Consider the following 18,764-nt stretch of genomic DNA (forward strand, 5'->3'; position numbering starts at 1 on the left):
CGTGCAGTGGGATTCAAATTTTGTGTGACTCTGATTAAAAAGCCTGCATGATCTTAAGGTTCAAGTATTCAACCACCATGATGCATCACATCATTGTTGGTAGAAAATATGGTTGAAACAGACCTATATCTTTACTAAACCCCTGGCACATATGAAACGTCAAACCCTCTCTGAAATAAATGTTCAGATTCTGTTTTGTTTCTGCATGTGGACCGAAACTGGATTCATAAGTATTCATAATCTCTCAATAAAGAACAAACACAAAAGAGCTTAACATAGCACAACCTGTTGCAAGCAGTGAACTTTTGAACTGTAAAATTATATCAAGTAATTTGTTGTTAGATAGCACTGCTAAAGAAAGTTGTGAAGGATCATTTAAAAAATTAAAACAAGTACTACATTATATATATAAATAAAATAAAATAAATGAAAGAGTCATTATGAACTAATTATAAATACAGTGTACAATACAAAGAAAACAAAGAAAAGGCATGTTTCCTGATTGTAATATGGGGCCACTTGAACAGAAGTTAATGACAAGTTAGATTGGCAGATAATATTTGATATTTGAAGTCTTCATGTGGAAAATTATAATGCCATTAAACTAAGAATTACTTGATTACATAGTTCTTAGTGCAAGGCTAATAATCAAATCAGACATTGGTAAGTTTTTTAAACAGAGCAAAACAACATGCCTATGGACCCTTTCAAGAGAGTTCCATTATCAGCATCATAGTTGGCCCCACAAGACTTCCTTTTTAACATTCCATATGTAATCTTAATGCAGAGGAAGTAGATTGGGGCCCAAATAGAACGTTCAAGCATTGTTTTTGTTTACCTTGTTGAAAGGGTCCATATGCAAACAATTTAGGCTTAACAATTCATCTACTGATCAAGAGTCTTTACCATTTTTCTTACTCCAAATCCAACCTTCCAAAGGCACAAAAGAACACTTTTAACACCTTGTTTGATTAGGATGTATGACTGCCTCGTAGAGAGAGTTACCCGCCCACATAATTACAGAAATGGTAGATTAGTTTGGCTAAGTAGCCCATTCACTGTTGGATTAATACACGCATTGTGTGTTGGTATGCATTATGGAGCCTCAGTGGTAACAATGGTAAGTGGTAAATGAACATTATAAAATTATATTTTTCAAAATATAAATATCAAGTTAATTTACAATTCATAGTTACAGTCAAATTCAGCAAGACACAAAATAAGCTTTTTTTGTGTGTGTTGGCCGGCCCATCCGGTTTTAGTCATTAGCTTGTCTTCATGTCGGCCAGGTTCTGTGGTGCCAAGGCCATCAATGAATTCAACCAGACATGGAGTCTGTGTGCCCATAGCTCTGCTGCTTTGTGCACTTTTTTGGTAATGGTTGATAGTCCCTTATGACAACAGTCATGACAGGCGATCTGTTGAAAATCTATCATCTTCCTAATGCACTTTAGACTTAAGTCTGATTATGTTTGAAAACAAACAAACAAAAAATATGTGTAACTAGCAACAAAGCTATATGTGTGATGTTTAAAGGCACACTATGCAGTTTTTTTAGCTTAATGTGCAAGTTTTTTAGCTTAATTTACCTTAATTTAACAGCTTCAGAGTCATTGGAATGGTTATATGACTTTTTTCAGGTTGAATGGTGGCCGTCTTGCTTCCCCTGCAGCGCCTGTGAGCGGAAAAAACACCCTTGCAACTGTGGGTAGGCGGGCCGACGGCCTCAGTGTTAGGAAGTATAACGAGTGTAACGAATTGCTTTACTGCATTCAAATACACATACACGCCAGCCACCGGCTAGAAAAAGGTAGCGATGGAGTTTCTCAGACATTCGTCATGACAGAGCCAGCGAAAAAAAAAGCAAAAACCGAGAAAACAGTAAGGAATATGCCAATACTGCATAGTTTACCTTTAATCATCCATTTCTTGACATTAAAAAAAAATCATCAGCTAATAAAGGTTTGTAGGACATAGCTTAATGTTTAACAGAGTGCTTAAATAACTATGGCTTAATACGCTTGGTAATCCCACCATGATGTGAACTTTGATACTATTACAATTCTTTTCTCAAGCTGCGCCCTTTAAAGCCACTGGAGTAAATACCGGTGCAGATTTTGTTTAAAGAAATGTGTTTTATGAAAATGGAGAGAAACTAGAAATTTCTATAAATAGGACACTAAATAATACACCATAAAATTACATGTTTTTATTACATCAATGACTCATGTCTGATTTGCATTGGACACTGGACACAGCCAAATAATCAAATGGAAGTAAATATTGAAGCACATGAAAAAGGCACTACACCGATACATGCCTGTGACAATGAAAGTGAGGCTCTTTTTTTCTCCTTCCTCATCAGTCCATATACTATACAAAAAAACAAAAAGTGCACATCACACCGTAACATCCAATTTTGGAAAAGTCAACAGACATTCCCAGACCATTAAAAACATTGCATGTTTTATGTTATAACTGGCTTGAGTTATAAACACTTTTGAAATTTGAATATTGAGGGATTTGGGTCTCTCCAGTGGCTCATCAGGGAATAGAGGGTCCTCCCAGAAAGATTGCATGTCGAATGCATCAGGTCTGACCTGTCCATGGAATGGGTTTAGGGACAGACCGTCACTCATCTGGGGCAGAGCCTCAATTCCCCGACTCATCACTGGAGAGCATTTGGCAGAGGGGGTCAGTGGGATGCCAAGAGCTGAAAAAATTACAGGTAATCGGGCAGGTCCTTCTCCACCACCTGCAAATAAAGAATAAAGCATGGTCAGGTTTCCTTCAGACAGGAAAATCAAGACATAAAGAAATAAATAGCCTTGATGCGTTGGACTTACTCTTGGAGCCTCTAGTGGTGAATATCTCTTCACAACATTACCTTCCAGGTCAATAAGGAACTAGGAGTAAAATAAATAAAATATATATAATATAATGCCTTCTTAGTTCACTGCCATAAATACAATATATATAATGCCTTCTTAGTTCACTGCCAAACATCCTCTCAGATTAAAATGGGCAAACAATTCCAAAGGACCATAGTACAATGAAAGTACAATAAAAATGTGATAATCATACAACACCTTGGTGTAGTTCCACTTGATACTACTATAGGGAATAGAAAAACACCAGATGTAATTTCTTCTTAATTATTTTAAATATACCAGTTGTGTTGTGTTTGTACTATCATTTTAAGAAATACACAGGAATCTCAGGTATTTCCCATACAGGCAAATTTCTGTTGAATATTCTACATAATCAGAATGACATTGAGCTTTTCCTATTTGTCAGAGTTTGTTTAGGATCTGTTATTGATGTGTGTGCCAATAGCATTATGAGCATGTTTTTGAGATGTGCAGACTGTCAGTTGATTTTTCCCGCATAGGCCATATACACAATAGTTCCCTGGCTTTGTTAAACAAGGAAAACTATATCTAGAGGTCAGAACCGTTCATTCACCTTATGCTAAAGCATCTTTACTCTTACGCTTAATCATTCATTCTTGCTTATTTTAGAAATGGACTCACTTTCCAAATAGTCCCTTGCCTTTGGGCTGCTCCTTCAGCCACTTCCACAGAGGGTGGGCATTTGGGCCCTTGACATCGATCTTACTGAACAAGTCAAACTGGGCCTTGTATGATTTTGCAAACTCCTTGATCTGAGCGTTAGTGCCTGGTTCCTATTAAAAGATTAAAATGTTCACCTGAGACTTTGACAAAAGACACACTGGACATGTTTGGTCATAGTTTTACTTCTACTCCATACCTACAACCACAACAAAATTCAACACTTGCTAAAACATCAGAAGTGTGGACTATTGACACTGACAGTGTAAGTGATTTACCACTGGTGTGATGTGCACTAGATCATACATCTGATCTGAATAACTTTTTATTTTATTTCACTGTAATATTGTATACTTTCCTGTACAATGTGTGCAATTTTGATAATTTGATTTATTCAGTTTATAATTTTATGTAGATAATTTGGTGCAAAAGAACATCATACCTGTTTTCCAAATTGGTTGGAGGGGAAGGCCAAGATGCGTAAACCTCTCTCAGCATAGTTGGCATGCATTTCTACAAACTGAGAGTAGTTAAGGGGGGTCCTGCTTCATTTAGAGGCAACGTTGGTGATGATGACAACGTAGCCTCTGACCACAAACGTAGTGTAGTTAGACATAGTGTAGTTAGACACCACATTTCAAAGTCACAATTTCATAATTATTCCCCCTGTGGATTTCATTAAATGCCTCACTGGCATGTTTGACCCACTACATTAGTCAGAACCTCACATCTCACCTGTATTTCTCAAGGGACACCTCATTGCCATCTATATCTGTGGCTGAGAACTCATAGATCGACTTGGCCGACTGCCAGGGCTCCACCAGCGCAGACTGAAACAACATTTGAGAAGACTCACACAACTCACAGAAAACTCCACAGCTCCATAGTGAATATTTTCAGGAATGCACATAGCAAATTTCAGGAACTGGACTTTCACAACATAAATATTCCCATACTAGAACTGTACAGGAATTAAAAACCTCTGAATGTCACAACCAGATGATGGTATTGATCTTGAAATGCCCGAGAGACATGCTTGACATAATAGTACGCAGCAGGAGATGCATGGCTGCATCTCACTAAAGCTAAACTGTGATGGCAATAGGTCAATTTAATGTTTTTTCTTATTCAGAGATAGCCTAAGTGTACTGAAGTATTCACAGTATGTTAGGGTAGATACAAGGGCGTTATTTGGGGGGTGGACAGGGGGGACGTCTCCCCCTCAACTTTCAAAATGGTGGTGTTTGTCCTCCCCAACCTCGTCATCTAAGAGATGGACAAATGCCAAATCAGACAAATCAGTTCTAACTACTGACCAATGATTCTAGCGGTGGGCTACGTGAGCAAGAAAGTGCTGAAACAAATCTACAACACGTGCGCAGTTTTCATGTGCACAGGAGAGAGAGCACGCATATGTTTTACATGATTGTTGGTCTCATTTTACTAAATTGTGGTCTCATTTTACTAGATTGTGTTCACAATTTAGCATATTGTGTGCTTGTTTTACTACATAGTGCTCTCGTTATACTAAATTGTGGTCTCATTTTATTATAGTGTGCTCAATTTAGTATTTTTTTTTTTAGTAAATTTAAATGAGAACACTATTTAGTAAAATGTGCGCATGATTTACTACATTGAGAGCAGAATTTAGTAAAACGTGCGTGCAATTTAGTAAAATGAGCACACAATTTCGTAAAATGAGTGCACGTTTTCTGGATATACACCAAAAAATATCTTACATTGACCACTCCAGGGTATCCCAGCAGAGAATGCACTTTTTCGTTTGAGCCACTGCGAGTTATGTAGGCCTACACAGTAAAATTGACAGTGTTATTAAGTGTTAATTTTTCAGAGACATATTTTTCAGTGTTCATTAGTGTTAATTAGTGTAACTTCGGGAGTTGTTTGAACAAACATGTACACCCACGGTGTAATTAAAACTCACAACCTAGTGTTTTAAGTGGGTGTGAATGTACGAACTCTGGGGTGGAGTCATTTACACTTCCGGTCCTTCAGTTGAGATTTTTGAAAAGAAGATGGACGCCATTGAAGTACATCGTGGGATAGTAAAAGGTAAATTCATTTGTTCCCTATACTTCTGTAAGCTAGCATGAAAACTACGACAAATACACAATTAAGTAATGTCACATCACAGGTATATGTTTTCATACCAACGTGTTTTACCTACTATGAAATATTGGTGACGTTAGCTTGGTCGCTAGCTAGTAGCAAGGTCGCTAGCACTAGCTAGCTCAGAAAATTATTGGTAAAACATCCAGCAAGCTAACATAACTTCGGTGGGTTATAACCTTATCAAATTGCAATGGTTAAGTTTATGTTCATTTGTAATACTTAAACTGTAAACTGACATTAATATAATATTGGAGTCGACAACGTCTTAAAGTCCTTTCTGAAATTCGAAAAGGCGGTTGGAATTTGAATACCCACTGAGGGAATAGCTCTAACATGCTAACGTAGCCTAGCTTATTAACATTAGTTACAGCCAGAACTCCACTGTTCATAGCGATCTAACGTTAGTGTGCTGCCAAATGCTCACCTGGCACAAATGGATCTGTTGACTGACTAATTATAACAGTCTGTCGACTCATTGACGTTTGGTTGAACTGAACACTATTGCTTGGTTATAAAAAATTGCTGCTAGCTAACATTAGCTGAGACCACAAGGGCATTCGTTTAACTGTTAGGCATTTGTAGCAAACAGAGGTGTAAGGTAACCGTTAGCCTGGTTGGTTTGGTCCATTCTCTGTATGGCACTGGTATTAGTTTCTGTTAGAGTCTGTTGGCTTTATTTGGGTTAGATCAATTTCTTTGTTTCCTAACTTATAAAGGGTGCAGGTAAGCCAAAGAGTATAGAAGTTAGCTAGCTGATACTAATTTTAGATATTTGTAGAAATTGTGGTTCAATAGCTTGCAAGCACGTGCATAAGGATATTCAGTCCATCAGGCATAACGTTACAGCTGAGCAGAGTAAGAAATGTTTATTCTCTGAAATGATGAGCAGTTTTTTTATGGATATGGTAAAATGTAGATGAGTTTACTGCCTAATGAAATTATTTAAGTTATTACCAGTCATGTTGCTTAAAAAGTAGGGATTATATGAACATATTTTAAGACAAAACACTTGCGGTTGAAACATTTGGTAACCTGTGGTAAATAATGTCAGAATAAAGTTTAGAAGTCCTTTGCTGGTTAGTTGATATACTGCTGATAGTCAAATCATTGTTGTTCTTGTATTGATGTAATCATTTTCTTTGTTTTAACAGGGTCAGCAAAATGCTCATCAATGTCCAGTACCATGGAGAAAAAAGTACCTCAAACTGCAGCCTGGTTTTTCCTTTCAAAGTTTAATTCGAGAAGGTGAGGTTTTATGTGGTTTAGCCAAAGTCCTTTTAGGCAAGTCCCTCCACTCGGCAGCCATATTGCAACGCTTTTTTTTTTCTTTCTTTTTTCTAGCTTGTTTAGACTATGAATCAGCCTGACCTTAGGCATGTTTCTTAATGATTTCACACGCACACTTTGTATCCTGGCTGGAGTTAATGCAGATCCTTATGATCCTTTTTAAGAAATACATTTGAAATCAATCAAAGTTCAAAATCCCTGTGTACAGCCCTTTTGCAGGTGCTGATGGTGTGCAGTATAACTATTAAAAAGTCAAAAACTAGTATAAATCGCACACTGGAGGGTATATTTTGTTGACTTTATTTGGCGTGAAGGCTTTAGGTTCACGTTCAAACCTGATGAAGAAAATTGTGAAATGTGGTGTTCACGCCAAATAAAGTGGGTATGGTTAAAAAAAAAAAAAAAGATTTTGTCACCCTTTAGTTGAATTAAGTGAAATAAAATCGGAGACTGAATTTCTTAAAGCAGCCCTTTAAGATTCCAATTTTTTTTTCTTGTTCTTCAAACAAGGCACATCAATCCACTGGTGCAAAAGAAGAGAACACCTCTGCCATAGGAGATTCAGCAGAAAAAGGCCAAACAGGTGAGCATTTAAAATTAAAATATCACTAGGAGAAATCCTTGTCTGTCCCGTCTCCAAAATGCAGAAGCCTGGCTTTGTGTTCCGGTAGTGTCAAATCAGTGGGCACATTCAATCTTGCAGCTCTGCACAGATCTGGCTGAACGTAAAGTATGTTTATTAGATTCAGTCAGATCTGCTTGCAGATCCAGTGCTGCAAGATCAAAATCCCACTGATTTCATGCTACTAGAACACGAAGCCAAGCAATTTGCTTCCTTCAGATACAGGTCTTGTTATAATCTCTCTGTACACTTTCCAAGTTTACAATACTTCTGTTTGTCTGTAGAGACCCTCATCACACAACCACAGAAGTGTAATTATATTTTGAGCACTATCAGTGGTATTAAATAGCATTTATTTTTTGACGTTCTAGCTGCCCCCTTAGCTTTCTTGTTTGTACTCTGGATTTACACTTTTTAGAGGGTGCATGTAAGTTTTCTCTTTACAAGTGTATCACTGTTATTGTTTCTTTTTTTACGCATAGATGGTCCAGGAGGTTCTGGAGAAGAGTTAAATGGGAGAGGAAATAATGGAGGAGTATAGTAGAGCACCTTGACACACTGTACAAGAAGGCATCTTCTGAATATCCTGGTCCATGGGTATGTTTTGTTTTGAATAAATTAATCTAATTGTATACAACAGTTAGGTCCAGTCAAACTATTAACTCTTTTCTGACTGAACGAGAGGGATTCCATGGGTGGGGTTATCTCAGGACATCCCTACTCAGACTTTTCAGTGGTAGTGCCATTTTTACATTGATCCAATGTTATCGTTCCATTCATTCAAAGTGAGAGAACATTGTAACATAACATCACAATTGACTGTTTGAGTGAGAAAAATAGAGTGCATGTAATAGGGTGAATAATGTAATGTGAAATAAAATGAAAAATCATTATTGTGCACCTATAGCCTCACACAACCTGCCTGCAGAGTGACAAGAAAACCCTAAATTAATGTATTTTAATCCAGGTATTAGGTAGTAGAATTGCTGTGTAAAAACAATATTGAACTGGTGATTGTGGGGTTGATAAATGCTATAAGGTAGAACCTTAGCTGTAGGGATATCTATTACCAACTACACAGTGGCTCCATTTTCAAAAAACTCCTGAAGACCCAGCTCTTTAGAGAACATCTCCTCTCATAGCACTACTTACAACAAGTCTTGCTGATCCTAGTACTTACCACCTGTCTTGAACTGACACTCAACTGTTTAAAAACAGCACTCACTGATGCACTTATTCTTACTGTACTCTACTGTTTTTAATTGTCCTAAAATTGTTGAGAGAATTGCTTTTAAACTTAAACTGCTACCATGTTAGTCGCTTTGGTTAAAAATGTGTTAGCCTAATGTAATGTAATATTACTTAAGCATATTTTAGTGGCAAGAAGCGTTAAGTCTATATTTTATCCATAATCCATGTTTAATCACTCTTCCATTTTATAGCTTGTAATGTTGTCTGAATATATCTAATATAATTTTCCTATTGTTTTTAGGATACCAGTACGAAGTCAAGGAAAAAGATATGCACTCGGCATTGTGACTGTTTCCTAATCTCAGGGATCCTTACTCCACCAATGGCTATGTAAGATTTTACTCATTTCCATTTAAGGTTATATATAATAATAATGTTCAACTATTGATCTGGATAATCATAGTTCTTGCCCACATTATTTTGCAGGAACACTTCTACGATGCTGGAAGAGGGACGGGCTATCTGGCATGGCCAATACATGAACACCATGAGCTTTTTAAGGAGGTAGACTTTCTAATGAGGAGACACAGCACTCAAAAAATCCTCCATAGAAATGCATGGGGTTAGTTTGTAACGTATGGTGTTGTCTACATATATCACACCCCCCTCCGTGGCAAAACGTGGACATGTAAATACATTGAGCCAATCATGTGGTGTGTTGTGAAGACATTGATTGTGCCAATCATGTGTTGTGATCTTGCCGCTGGAGCAAGATTGGTGTTGTGAAGCCTGCCGAAAGTGCCCAAAATGCGTTGCAATATGGCTGCTGAGTGGAGGGACTTGCCTAAAAGGACTTTGGGTATACCCACATGTAACATCACTTCATGGTGCATTATCTGTCTTGCTTATGGAAAATTGGCCCATTATTGCACATCTCTAGTAATAGGTTTGAAGCAAAACACAAGTTTGTGAAATTGTAAAAAACTCTTGATTATATTGTTTTATTTCTTGTTTATGAAATGTTTACTCAGTGTTGCAGAGCATTTTCATGCATATGTGGTTATGGATTGTGAGGAACATTGTTTTATTGTTAAAGTCAATGATTTGTATGAGTATAAGGCCTTTGCTCAACAAAATGCTTATGGACCAAACTTTGACATATATATTGTACCTCTGCACATTGATTTGAGCCATATCATGGCAAATGTTAATAAAAAAAGAAAAGGAATTAATTTGCTGTGGTTTGTTTAATATGTTTATTTTGATAAATATATGGCTCTAGAAACTAATTAATTACTCCAATAGAGTTAATTATGAATCACTGATGGAGTTAATGATACACTCCAATAGAGTTAATTTTAACTCTGATAGAGTTAATTATGAAACACTAGGCTAGTGTTAATACGGCAACACTATGGCAAGTGTTATTTTAACACTGATGAGTGAGGATTATATAAACTCTGGAATAGTGTTAAAATTAACACCCATAGAGTAAAATTAACACTGGCCGATTTACTATATAGCCTACGCTGTGAGATTATGTCTAGCTCAGAATTTTACAGTGCATCTGTGCAAGATAACCAACTAGGCTAACCTACTTGCTGCTGAGACAGAAAAAAAAACGAGGTAATTTAAGGCTTCACCAAATTCAACTGTTTGTGATGTTCACAAGATATTTTTTCTCATTTTAGTGCATTCCTTTTAACAGTTTTGTAAAATGATGCACTATTGATGTACTACATCTGGCAACACACATACACAGCCTAGCCCAGTTTTTTTCCAACCTTTTTTGTGCCACGGCACACTTTTGACACTTAAAATGTCCCACGGCACACTAACATCCTGTGTGAAGAAAAAATAGCCTAAAATTTAAAATTTAAAAATACCATAGCCTAAAATTTCAAATAATACACAGATATGGCCTTATTATGGCTTCTATGCAAGACCTGCTCAATAAAACAAGCGCCCTCTGTTTCATTTGTAGGTGACTATATCTAATTTAATTTTTGTTATGAACTGGATATGTGATGATTCTGTGAATACTGGATATGGGGCCCCCGTTGTACAATGCCTGCATACCACAAATAGTGCAATCATACAATCAATGAGAGCATGTGGTTATAAATTCTTTGATGCAACAGTTGCTTTTCTGGACCAGTGAGTGACATTTGGGTAATTTTCTGCGGCACACCTGATGATCCCTCACGGCACACTAGTTGAAAAACACTGGCCTAGCCTATATCAACTCCACCACCCCCGTTCCTTATTTTCATATCTGTAAGTTGCCAACCCTAACTGGAACGTCCAGTTTTCCGTCCAGATAGCCTAGGGTTAGCCTACATGAAAGCAATATTGACTTCAGTTCACTCCATTTGAGGTTAGGCCTATTTGCATAAAATAGGCTTAGCTGATGCAAAAACCAGCACGGATATATTTAGTCTCCAAAGAGGATATACTAATTTAGGTAGTAAGAATGTTTAGGCTTCTGTCTTTGCACATAAGCAAAATGATAATAAAAGATTTAGCAAAGGCGTATCAGTGTGGGGATAGTATTTACTGCAGCTGCTATGCCATTTTAGTTAATCTAATGTTGTGATCATGCAGCAAAAAAATGCTGCATACATATGGGTAGGTTCTGTAAAAGGCAGAATAGCGAGCGGTTCTGTACCTGTCCGGGGTAGGGGGCCAATTACCTGCCTATTACCAGTCAGGCATGGAGCCTGTATAACCATCATTGCTCTCTTGCTTAGTCTCTTGCTTGCTTAGCATAGTCTCTTACAGTTACAGTAATGACTAATTGGTTCCAATAGTCTACAGTCAGAGCTAAATGTATAACAGGCATCCAATAAGTTATAATCCTTCAGGTTATTGTGAACGACGAAGGCAGGCAAACTGGTGTATCAAAAACAAACTGTTAAACAAAAGCAATCTTTTTAAACCTTTTTACCATCAGATACAAGTGCCAAGCATACGCTCTGACCACCTTGCCCACCTGTATCTGAAGTTCCCCACTGTATATAATAATATATTTATTTTTTATAGTGCTTTTCTAGACACTGAAATACTCTTTACAGTTTTATACATAGATACAAACAAACAGAGGTCACATAATCAGACAAAAGAAAACACACAGGTGCATGGACAAAGCAGAGGCCAAAGCTAGAGAGGTGGGCAATGAAATAAAAAGAAAAGGAAAAGCTGGGAAAATCTAACAGGAGACAGGAAAAAGCAAACTGAATCGACTTTCAAAGACTGCCTGCCTTTCAGGGTTGTGCCCATAGCCACATACAGTAGCAACCAACCCATAATCAACAGACCAGTGACAAAGCAAGAGGTTATCCATCAGTCAGACACACATTCACTCTCCCCGACTGAGCACATGTTCTAGGACTACATGGACATGAACTTAATTGAAATCATGTTTAAAGCATAGCCTACCTTCTCCTTCAGACCCTTTTGTTGTTCCTTCTTTAAAGCCATCGATTCAATGTACCCTCACTCACAGATGTTCTTACCTTTCTGCAGGAGAATTTGACTGGACAGGCAGCTTGATTTACAGGAAGTCCTGATGGCATTCAATATGGCCTGGCTTATAAAGTTTGCATAATGACTAGCGCTGCCCTCTTCCTTGTTTTTTTTGTTACCTTAACTTCTGCATTCTTATTTCCCACAATGCTAAAATCGAGCATAAAACTAGGAACATAATAAATTAATTAATAGGTATGTCCTTTCACTTTATTAATTAAAAGACTGGCATGACAAAACACATGCAAAAACATATGTAAAATCATTTTTACAATACAAAAATAGTCTCCTAACATTTTTTTTTGCTTTAGTGCTGAAATGTTTCAATAGGAGCTTTGTGATATGGATGGTATTTATAAAAGGAAACCGCTGAACACTTGCGCTCACACTGCGTGTTTTGGAATGGCCAAAAAGACAGGTATATTTTTTCAGAATGTGCAGATACAAGGTCTCTTGAGGAAAAAAATAATTCACATTTGTGTTTTTCAATACATGAATAAAACACATAAAAAGAACAAACAATTTAAACTTTAAAAAACAACAACAACAAAAAACTTTATGCAATGCTGCTTCAAATAAATTCTGGTTTTCTGTCTTGATCATGATCTATATAAACACTTAGCCTGCGTCCAACAAAACGTGGGAAGGGTGATACAGGAGGCTCAATCACAAGCACATGATTATTGGACTGGTTGGTGTTGAGGCCTGCGATTGAGGCTGCCTGACCCTCATCCTGGACATCCAGCTCGGGAGGCTCGGTGTCGGGGAGGGCTGGCGGGTCACCATCAGCTGGGCTTCCCGGCTCCATCACGATGACCGGCACGGAGGCGAGCTCCCCTCTGGAGACGCTGCCCTCTGGCTGGTCGTCCTCATCAGCGCTGCTGTCGTTCGTTGGTGGGACGTGGCTGCCAGATTCAGCCTCAGCCTCCTCAGCTGTGTCGTCCGCTTCCACGTCTGAGTCTTGGCTCTGCTCAACTGATTCTGGCCCTCCCGGAAGACTTCCTGTAAGAACAGGAGTGTTTATATAGTGGAGTCCTTTTTGAGTCAGGAAATTGCCCAAGCGACCAAAGCAGAATATAACAGAAGATGCCATTGCTGATGCTCCAGCGGAAATAAATGTGCTGGCTGGAACAGCCTTCTGTGACATATAGTCCATTCGGTATGGACTTGGTCCATTGACAAGCTTATTTGCCTGTATGACAACTTGCCGACCAATCAAATCGTCCGAGCGGCCTTTATACAATGATGGACAGATGAGCAATGGTGCCTACTCATTCATGTAACCTGAGCACCAGGGTTGGAATTTCATGGCGGCTATGGCCGTCGTTGCCCCTTGCATTGGCCGTGATGCCCCTTTGAAAATCGGAGGTTCACAGGCCACTGTGGCCTGGGTGCCCCCTACTTTCAATATTCTGCTTTGCGTCCGACTAAATAAAAAATATTTTTTATTTAGACTATGGCCTGTCTATAATCTAATAATCTAAGCATTCACAGCGCAAATTACTTAATGCTTTTACACAGTGGAGAAAGTGACGGCGCATGGCAAGAAAGAAAGTGCGTCCAAATTCACCCGTTCTTCTCTGTTGAACTGCTCATCAGACAGACATCACATGCAGCACATCACATAAAAGAGCTTTTTCTCAGCTTTTACACAATGTTAGCCACTAGTTGCTGTGGTAAGAAAGTAAGAGAAAAGTAACTTTAGTGTAATCACATTAATCTACTGGTACATACAGATCTGCGCCCATCTCCCTACCCATTCATCTCGGTGGAATACTTTACAAACTCTTCACTCAAACCATATATCAGAATAAACAGCAGACCTTACCAAACACAAAGATCTAATGCATTCACCTGTACAGTTAGCCATTCCAGAGTAATCTGTTTTTTAAATTTGCAGCAAATTTCTTATATGCATGTCTCCAACTTTGGGCTTTAAATTTCACAATGTGTTTAAATTGTTCAATAATACATGATTTCATAACAGGCCAAATACAAAATAAATGTTACAAATATCGCCTAGATATCTGTAAACATTAAAATCAGATGATTTACAGTTCTATGTAATGGGTCATGTTTCATGTTTTTGTAATATTTCATACAGTGATGCAGGTCTACAGCTGTGAATACGCTAAATACAACTTTGATCATTTTTATGTAGCCTACTGTATAGTTAACTTTGGCCTTTGTGCCCCCCGCCAAATTTGCCCAACTGAATGCCAAGTGGCCTTGCCCCTAAAAATATGAAATTCCAAGCCTGCTAAACACGCTTCAGTTGATTTTGTTTATAATAAAAGCTTTCGAAAAGACGTCTGTTGTACAATGCAATAACTTTAAAAAAAGAGAGAGAAACAGCTATTAAGGCATTTGTCAAGAAGTCCTGGATGTTTTGGCTGTTCTTCCTACAGGATTCACGGTAGGCTATTTTGTTGATCTGATTGGTTAGGTTTATCCAGTTGTGTGCAGAAGCATTTTTTCCCCAATGGTGCAGTATCAGACTCGCATTCTGAATAGAATTGAGCATGACTATGTCAGGTTTTGTTGTACGAGTAGAATTCAGTGATTTTGGTCTGTACCTTGCACTTCGTCTGTATCAGCTCTTCCCTGTTCATCGCTGCTCTCTGGGTTTCCATCCGTCCTGCCTGGGTCATCTGGGACCACACAGCTGTCCTAAACAGCAGAGGCAAGAGTCATCCTTCTCTTCCATGGGATAGGATCCAATACATAACTTATGTAAACTAGTGTTGCTCGAAGGGCATAAGTTATTACACGGTCAGTAGATCAACAATGATTATAATGCCCCTCTCTCTCTCTCTCCGTCACACACACACACCTGTGGCATGGCCGGGTTCTGAACCTGGCTGGTGGAGCTGGTGCGGGTGGAGTCGGAGGGGAAGATGGACAGGTAGAAGACAATTAGTGTCTCCACGACACGGGCTTGGTAGGGGTAGTCCACCAGCGAGGACAAGGACACGGTGGCACCCGAGGGACGCGGGCGCATCAGGGACGGCCCAAAGACTATGCCCAGATTATTAGGGCTCATTTTGTTGTCTTGCTCCAACTCCGCGATCCTGTGAAGGGAGTGATCATGGGAAAAAAGAGAGGGGAGGGAGGGAAAACGAGAGAGAGGGACAGAAAGAGAGAAAGAAAAGGAGAAAGATTATGATATCAGAATACCTTCAACCTCCTATACAACTAATAAACTCCTGATGCAGCAACTCTTCTGGCATGTCATCATGGCATGAATCTACGGTACCCACCTGTGCAAATGACGCACAATGTACCGCAGCGTGTTGTGATTGGGCGCGGGGATGTCGGACAGCAGTTCTTTAAATTTCTCCACCATTGCCAAGACCTCGGGATCCGTATCGGAACCCAGGTCTTTTAGTTCGGGCCCCTTCCCAGCCTCCCCACCCTCTGCCTGGAGGTTCTCCTTGGCCAGGCCCATCAGACTGTTGTACAGATGGAAGGGCATGATGGGCTCAGGCAGCTGGGGAAACAGGCAACATCTTTTACTCAAAATAACCACCAGGGGGAGCCATTATGAGCAGCACAGCACTATGCTTAGGAGGACTCACAGGATGTGATCAGGTCTTTGTTATCATGAGCACTGACAGAAAGTGTGCGTATTCATACTGAAAGTGAAAGCTTGTAATGTGTGTTTGATACGTGTATGATGTGTGAAATGTCTTTGGGGACTTGTAGCTGAACTCATACTGGAGACTTAGAGCCTCACCTGTCTCAGGTAGAGCTTGAGCACGTTGCTGATGTCGTGAGGCGAGGACTGTGACAGCTCCACCAGTTCTTTGCCATTCTCAAAGGCCTGGCACAATTTCTCCACTCGAGTCTTCACTCCATTCACACGGTAGATACCCTACACAGAAGGAGAATCATCACGGTCACAATGCAACTGTCAACTGTATTTGCCCATTTAAATGACCAAATTGAATCTGTAAATTGTGGCATTTTCTATTAAAACAAAGTGCATTCAGAAATAAGTGCATTAATACGCCCTATCCCCAAACCTTGAATATTGTGCAAAGGCAAATTAATTTGGAGGATTTAAACAGCTTTGTTTTAAAGAGTGCCTTAGCACACCCACTGAGCCAAACAACCCCCCCAACCCAAAGCGTGCATGACAAATGAAAAGTCCAGTTTCCTTCCACATCCAGACTCTGACCTTCATCCGCAGTGCTCTCCTCTCGATCTCACAGATGCACTTCTTCACAATGAAGGGGATCCCGTCGGTGCTGCCGCCCGTCGCCTGGGCAAAGTCCCTCCCAAAGAGCTGCAGGCGGCCCTGGAGCTTCTTATGACCACACTGGATGGTCATGGTCTCCAGGCACCTCTTATGACAGGCCAGGTAGCACTGCACAGGTCCACAAGTTGTGGAGGTGCAATTAGTGACAACTGGTCATTTCTCATCACATCATCTCGTATTAGTAAATTAAGAACAGAAATGACTGTTCAGTGCTTGATTTACAAAAAGGCAATGCCTTCACCACAAAACAGATAAAACCAGCAGAAATGAATCATAACAATGACAAAATTACATAGATGATGGGGATGAACTACATCTTTGATTTAATTAGAGATTTGGAGGAGCAGCAGTGAATTAAATTAGTAAGACACACAAATCACACGTCAAATTGGGCAGCCGTGGCCTACTGGTTAGCACTTCGGACCTGTAACCGGAGGGTTGCCGGTTCGAACCCCGACCAGTAGGCACGGCTGAAGTGCCCTTGAGCAAGGCACCTAACCCCTCACTGCTCCCCGAGTGCCGCTGTTCATGCAGGCAGCTCACTGCGCTGGGATTAGTGTGTGCTTCACCTCACAGTGTGCTGTGTGTGTTTCACTAATTCACGGATTGGGATAAATGCAGAGACCAAATTTCCCTCACGGGATCAAAAGAGTATATATACTTATAAATTGTGAACCTGGAAGTTCCCCCATAAACTCACCTCCTCGCACTCAGCCCCCTGGAAGTACACATAGCTGTCACACTCCCGGCATTTGGATGGGGAGCGCAGTTTGCGCAGCTTGTGTGTCTGGGCCGCTTTAGAGAGACCAATGTTGCGGAATGGACCCGTAGGTACCGCAATCTCTGGCTCAATGCCATTCAAATCTGTTATTTTAACAAATAGGAAAAATGACCAAGATGAAACAGAACATTCATGGTGGCATTTTGTAGGGCATTCAGTGTTAGCATATCTCAATTAATGTGGTCTTACTAGTGGACTCAAAGGTTGACACATCCTTCTCATCAATATCCTCGTTTGATGACATGGTGCCGGTGGAAGAGGTTCTGGCCATTTTACTGATATCTCCTACAAGTACATTCATTCATTCATTTATGTAAGTGAGTGGTTATGTACAGAAGGGGCAAAGTAGCAAAATTAAACATGGGAGATGGTCTGATTGCCTGTGTGTTTGTCTGACCTGTGCTGGTGGTGGGAGATCCCAGTCCACTGCCGGCTCCCACACTGTCCGTATCGCTCACTGTGGAGCCCCAGGATTTGTGGGTAAGGTGACCACGGGCTGGAACATAAGAGAAAAGATCTTCTCACCGCAAAAACAAACAAGATGTTTACACAATGCAGAACTACAGGTGCCGATTTACCTTTTTTGGTCTCCCCCTTTATGGTGGAGGCTCCATCCCCCATCTCTTCAGTCTCAGCTGTGCTCTGACCCTCAGGATTGAAACTATCATTCCGTGGTCTGGTCTCTGGCCTAGAAGGAAGGAAGGAAGTAAGGAAGTTATTCAAAGCTACAACTCTACAAATCCTAAAGGACCCTGCTTCTTTCAGTCAGTAACTATTACAGTCACCAATTAGGTGATCCAAGTGATTAGGGTGATTAGGTGATTAGGTTGTATTAAAGAACGTGGAATAACAGCTGGTGATATCTATCTATTTGTGGATGTATAGATGTATAGATAGACAACCCAATGTACCATGCTCTGTATACATATAATGTACACAGTGCATAGTACAAATTATAACCCCTACATTAGTCCAGTGAGACCAATAACATCTATCCATTCCAATACATTCCACTCTCTGGTCTATGGAAGGTCTCAGTAGCCTATGAGCAGGAGTGATCAGAGGGCATGTGGGACCTACAGACTGGGCGTGTCCGAGTATGACTCGAAGGCATAGCTGGCCTCGGGCTCGAGCGGCATCTGCAGCTCCTTGACGTGCGTGGCGTACTGGCGCCCGGGGTCATACAGTTTGCTGTTCTCACACAGGGTCTGGTAGTGCACAGGCAGCACCACCGTCTGCATGTGCATGTTGGAGTAATACGAGATGGTGACCTGGGGGGGAAGAGAGAGAAGTTCAGCACAGTCCACAGCATTCTCACGTTTTCTGTTGAACTAACACTGTACTGCAGGCAGGTTTAGTGGACTCACAGAGCGCAGGGTCTGGTCACTCTGC

General features: G+C 40.0%; 1 protein-coding gene, 1 long non-coding RNA gene and 1 pseudogene across 7 annotated transcripts in view; 1 reads left to right on the forward strand and 2 right to left on the reverse strand.

Annotated features, from left to right (window-relative positions):
• Positions 1-2,194: 2,194 nt before the first annotated feature.
• On the reverse strand, positions 2,195-12,430 carry LOC121678142 (annotated as a pseudogene).
• Positions 5,376-10,030, forward strand: LOC121678143. Its single transcript, XR_006021165.1, has 6 exons — positions 5,376-5,645; positions 6,857-6,950; positions 7,503-7,575; positions 8,097-8,211; positions 9,107-9,195; positions 9,292-10,030. It is a non-coding gene; the product is annotated as an uncharacterized LOC121678143 (long non-coding RNA).
• An 88-nt stretch (positions 12,431-12,518) lies between the features above and the next one.
• The window catches only part of arhgap45b (Rho GTPase activating protein 45b), a 16,331-nt gene continuing 10,085 nt past the window's right edge, over positions 12,519-18,764 (reverse strand). For all 6 annotated transcript variants that reach the window (XM_042057392.1, XM_042057390.1, XM_042057391.1 and 3 more), the window contains 12 exons: positions 18,740-18,764; positions 18,453-18,643; positions 17,951-18,060; positions 17,770-17,868; positions 17,562-17,657; positions 17,292-17,455; positions 16,511-16,699; positions 16,067-16,204; positions 15,591-15,820; positions 15,164-15,401; positions 14,907-15,000; positions 12,519-13,332 (listed from right to left, as the gene is read on the reverse strand). The exon at positions 18,740-18,764 is cut by the window's right edge and continues 113 nt beyond it. In XM_042057392.1, coding sequence (XP_041913326.1) covers positions 12,902-13,332; positions 14,907-15,000; positions 15,164-15,401; positions 15,591-15,820; positions 16,067-16,204; positions 16,511-16,699; positions 17,292-17,455; positions 17,562-17,657; positions 17,770-17,868; positions 17,951-18,060; positions 18,453-18,643; positions 18,740-18,764 — 2,005 coding nt within the window. In that variant the 3' untranslated portion in view covers positions 12,519-12,901. The remainder of the gene's footprint in view (positions 13,333-14,906; positions 15,001-15,163; positions 15,402-15,590; positions 15,821-16,066; positions 16,205-16,510; positions 16,700-17,291; positions 17,456-17,561; positions 17,658-17,769; positions 17,869-17,950; positions 18,061-18,452; positions 18,644-18,739) is intronic.

Source organism: Alosa sapidissima, chromosome 12 (genome assembly GCF_018492685.1).
Source record: "Alosa sapidissima isolate fAloSap1 chromosome 12, fAloSap1.pri, whole genome shotgun sequence".
Taxonomy (NCBI): domain Eukaryota; kingdom Metazoa; phylum Chordata; class Actinopteri; order Clupeiformes; family Clupeidae; genus Alosa; species Alosa sapidissima.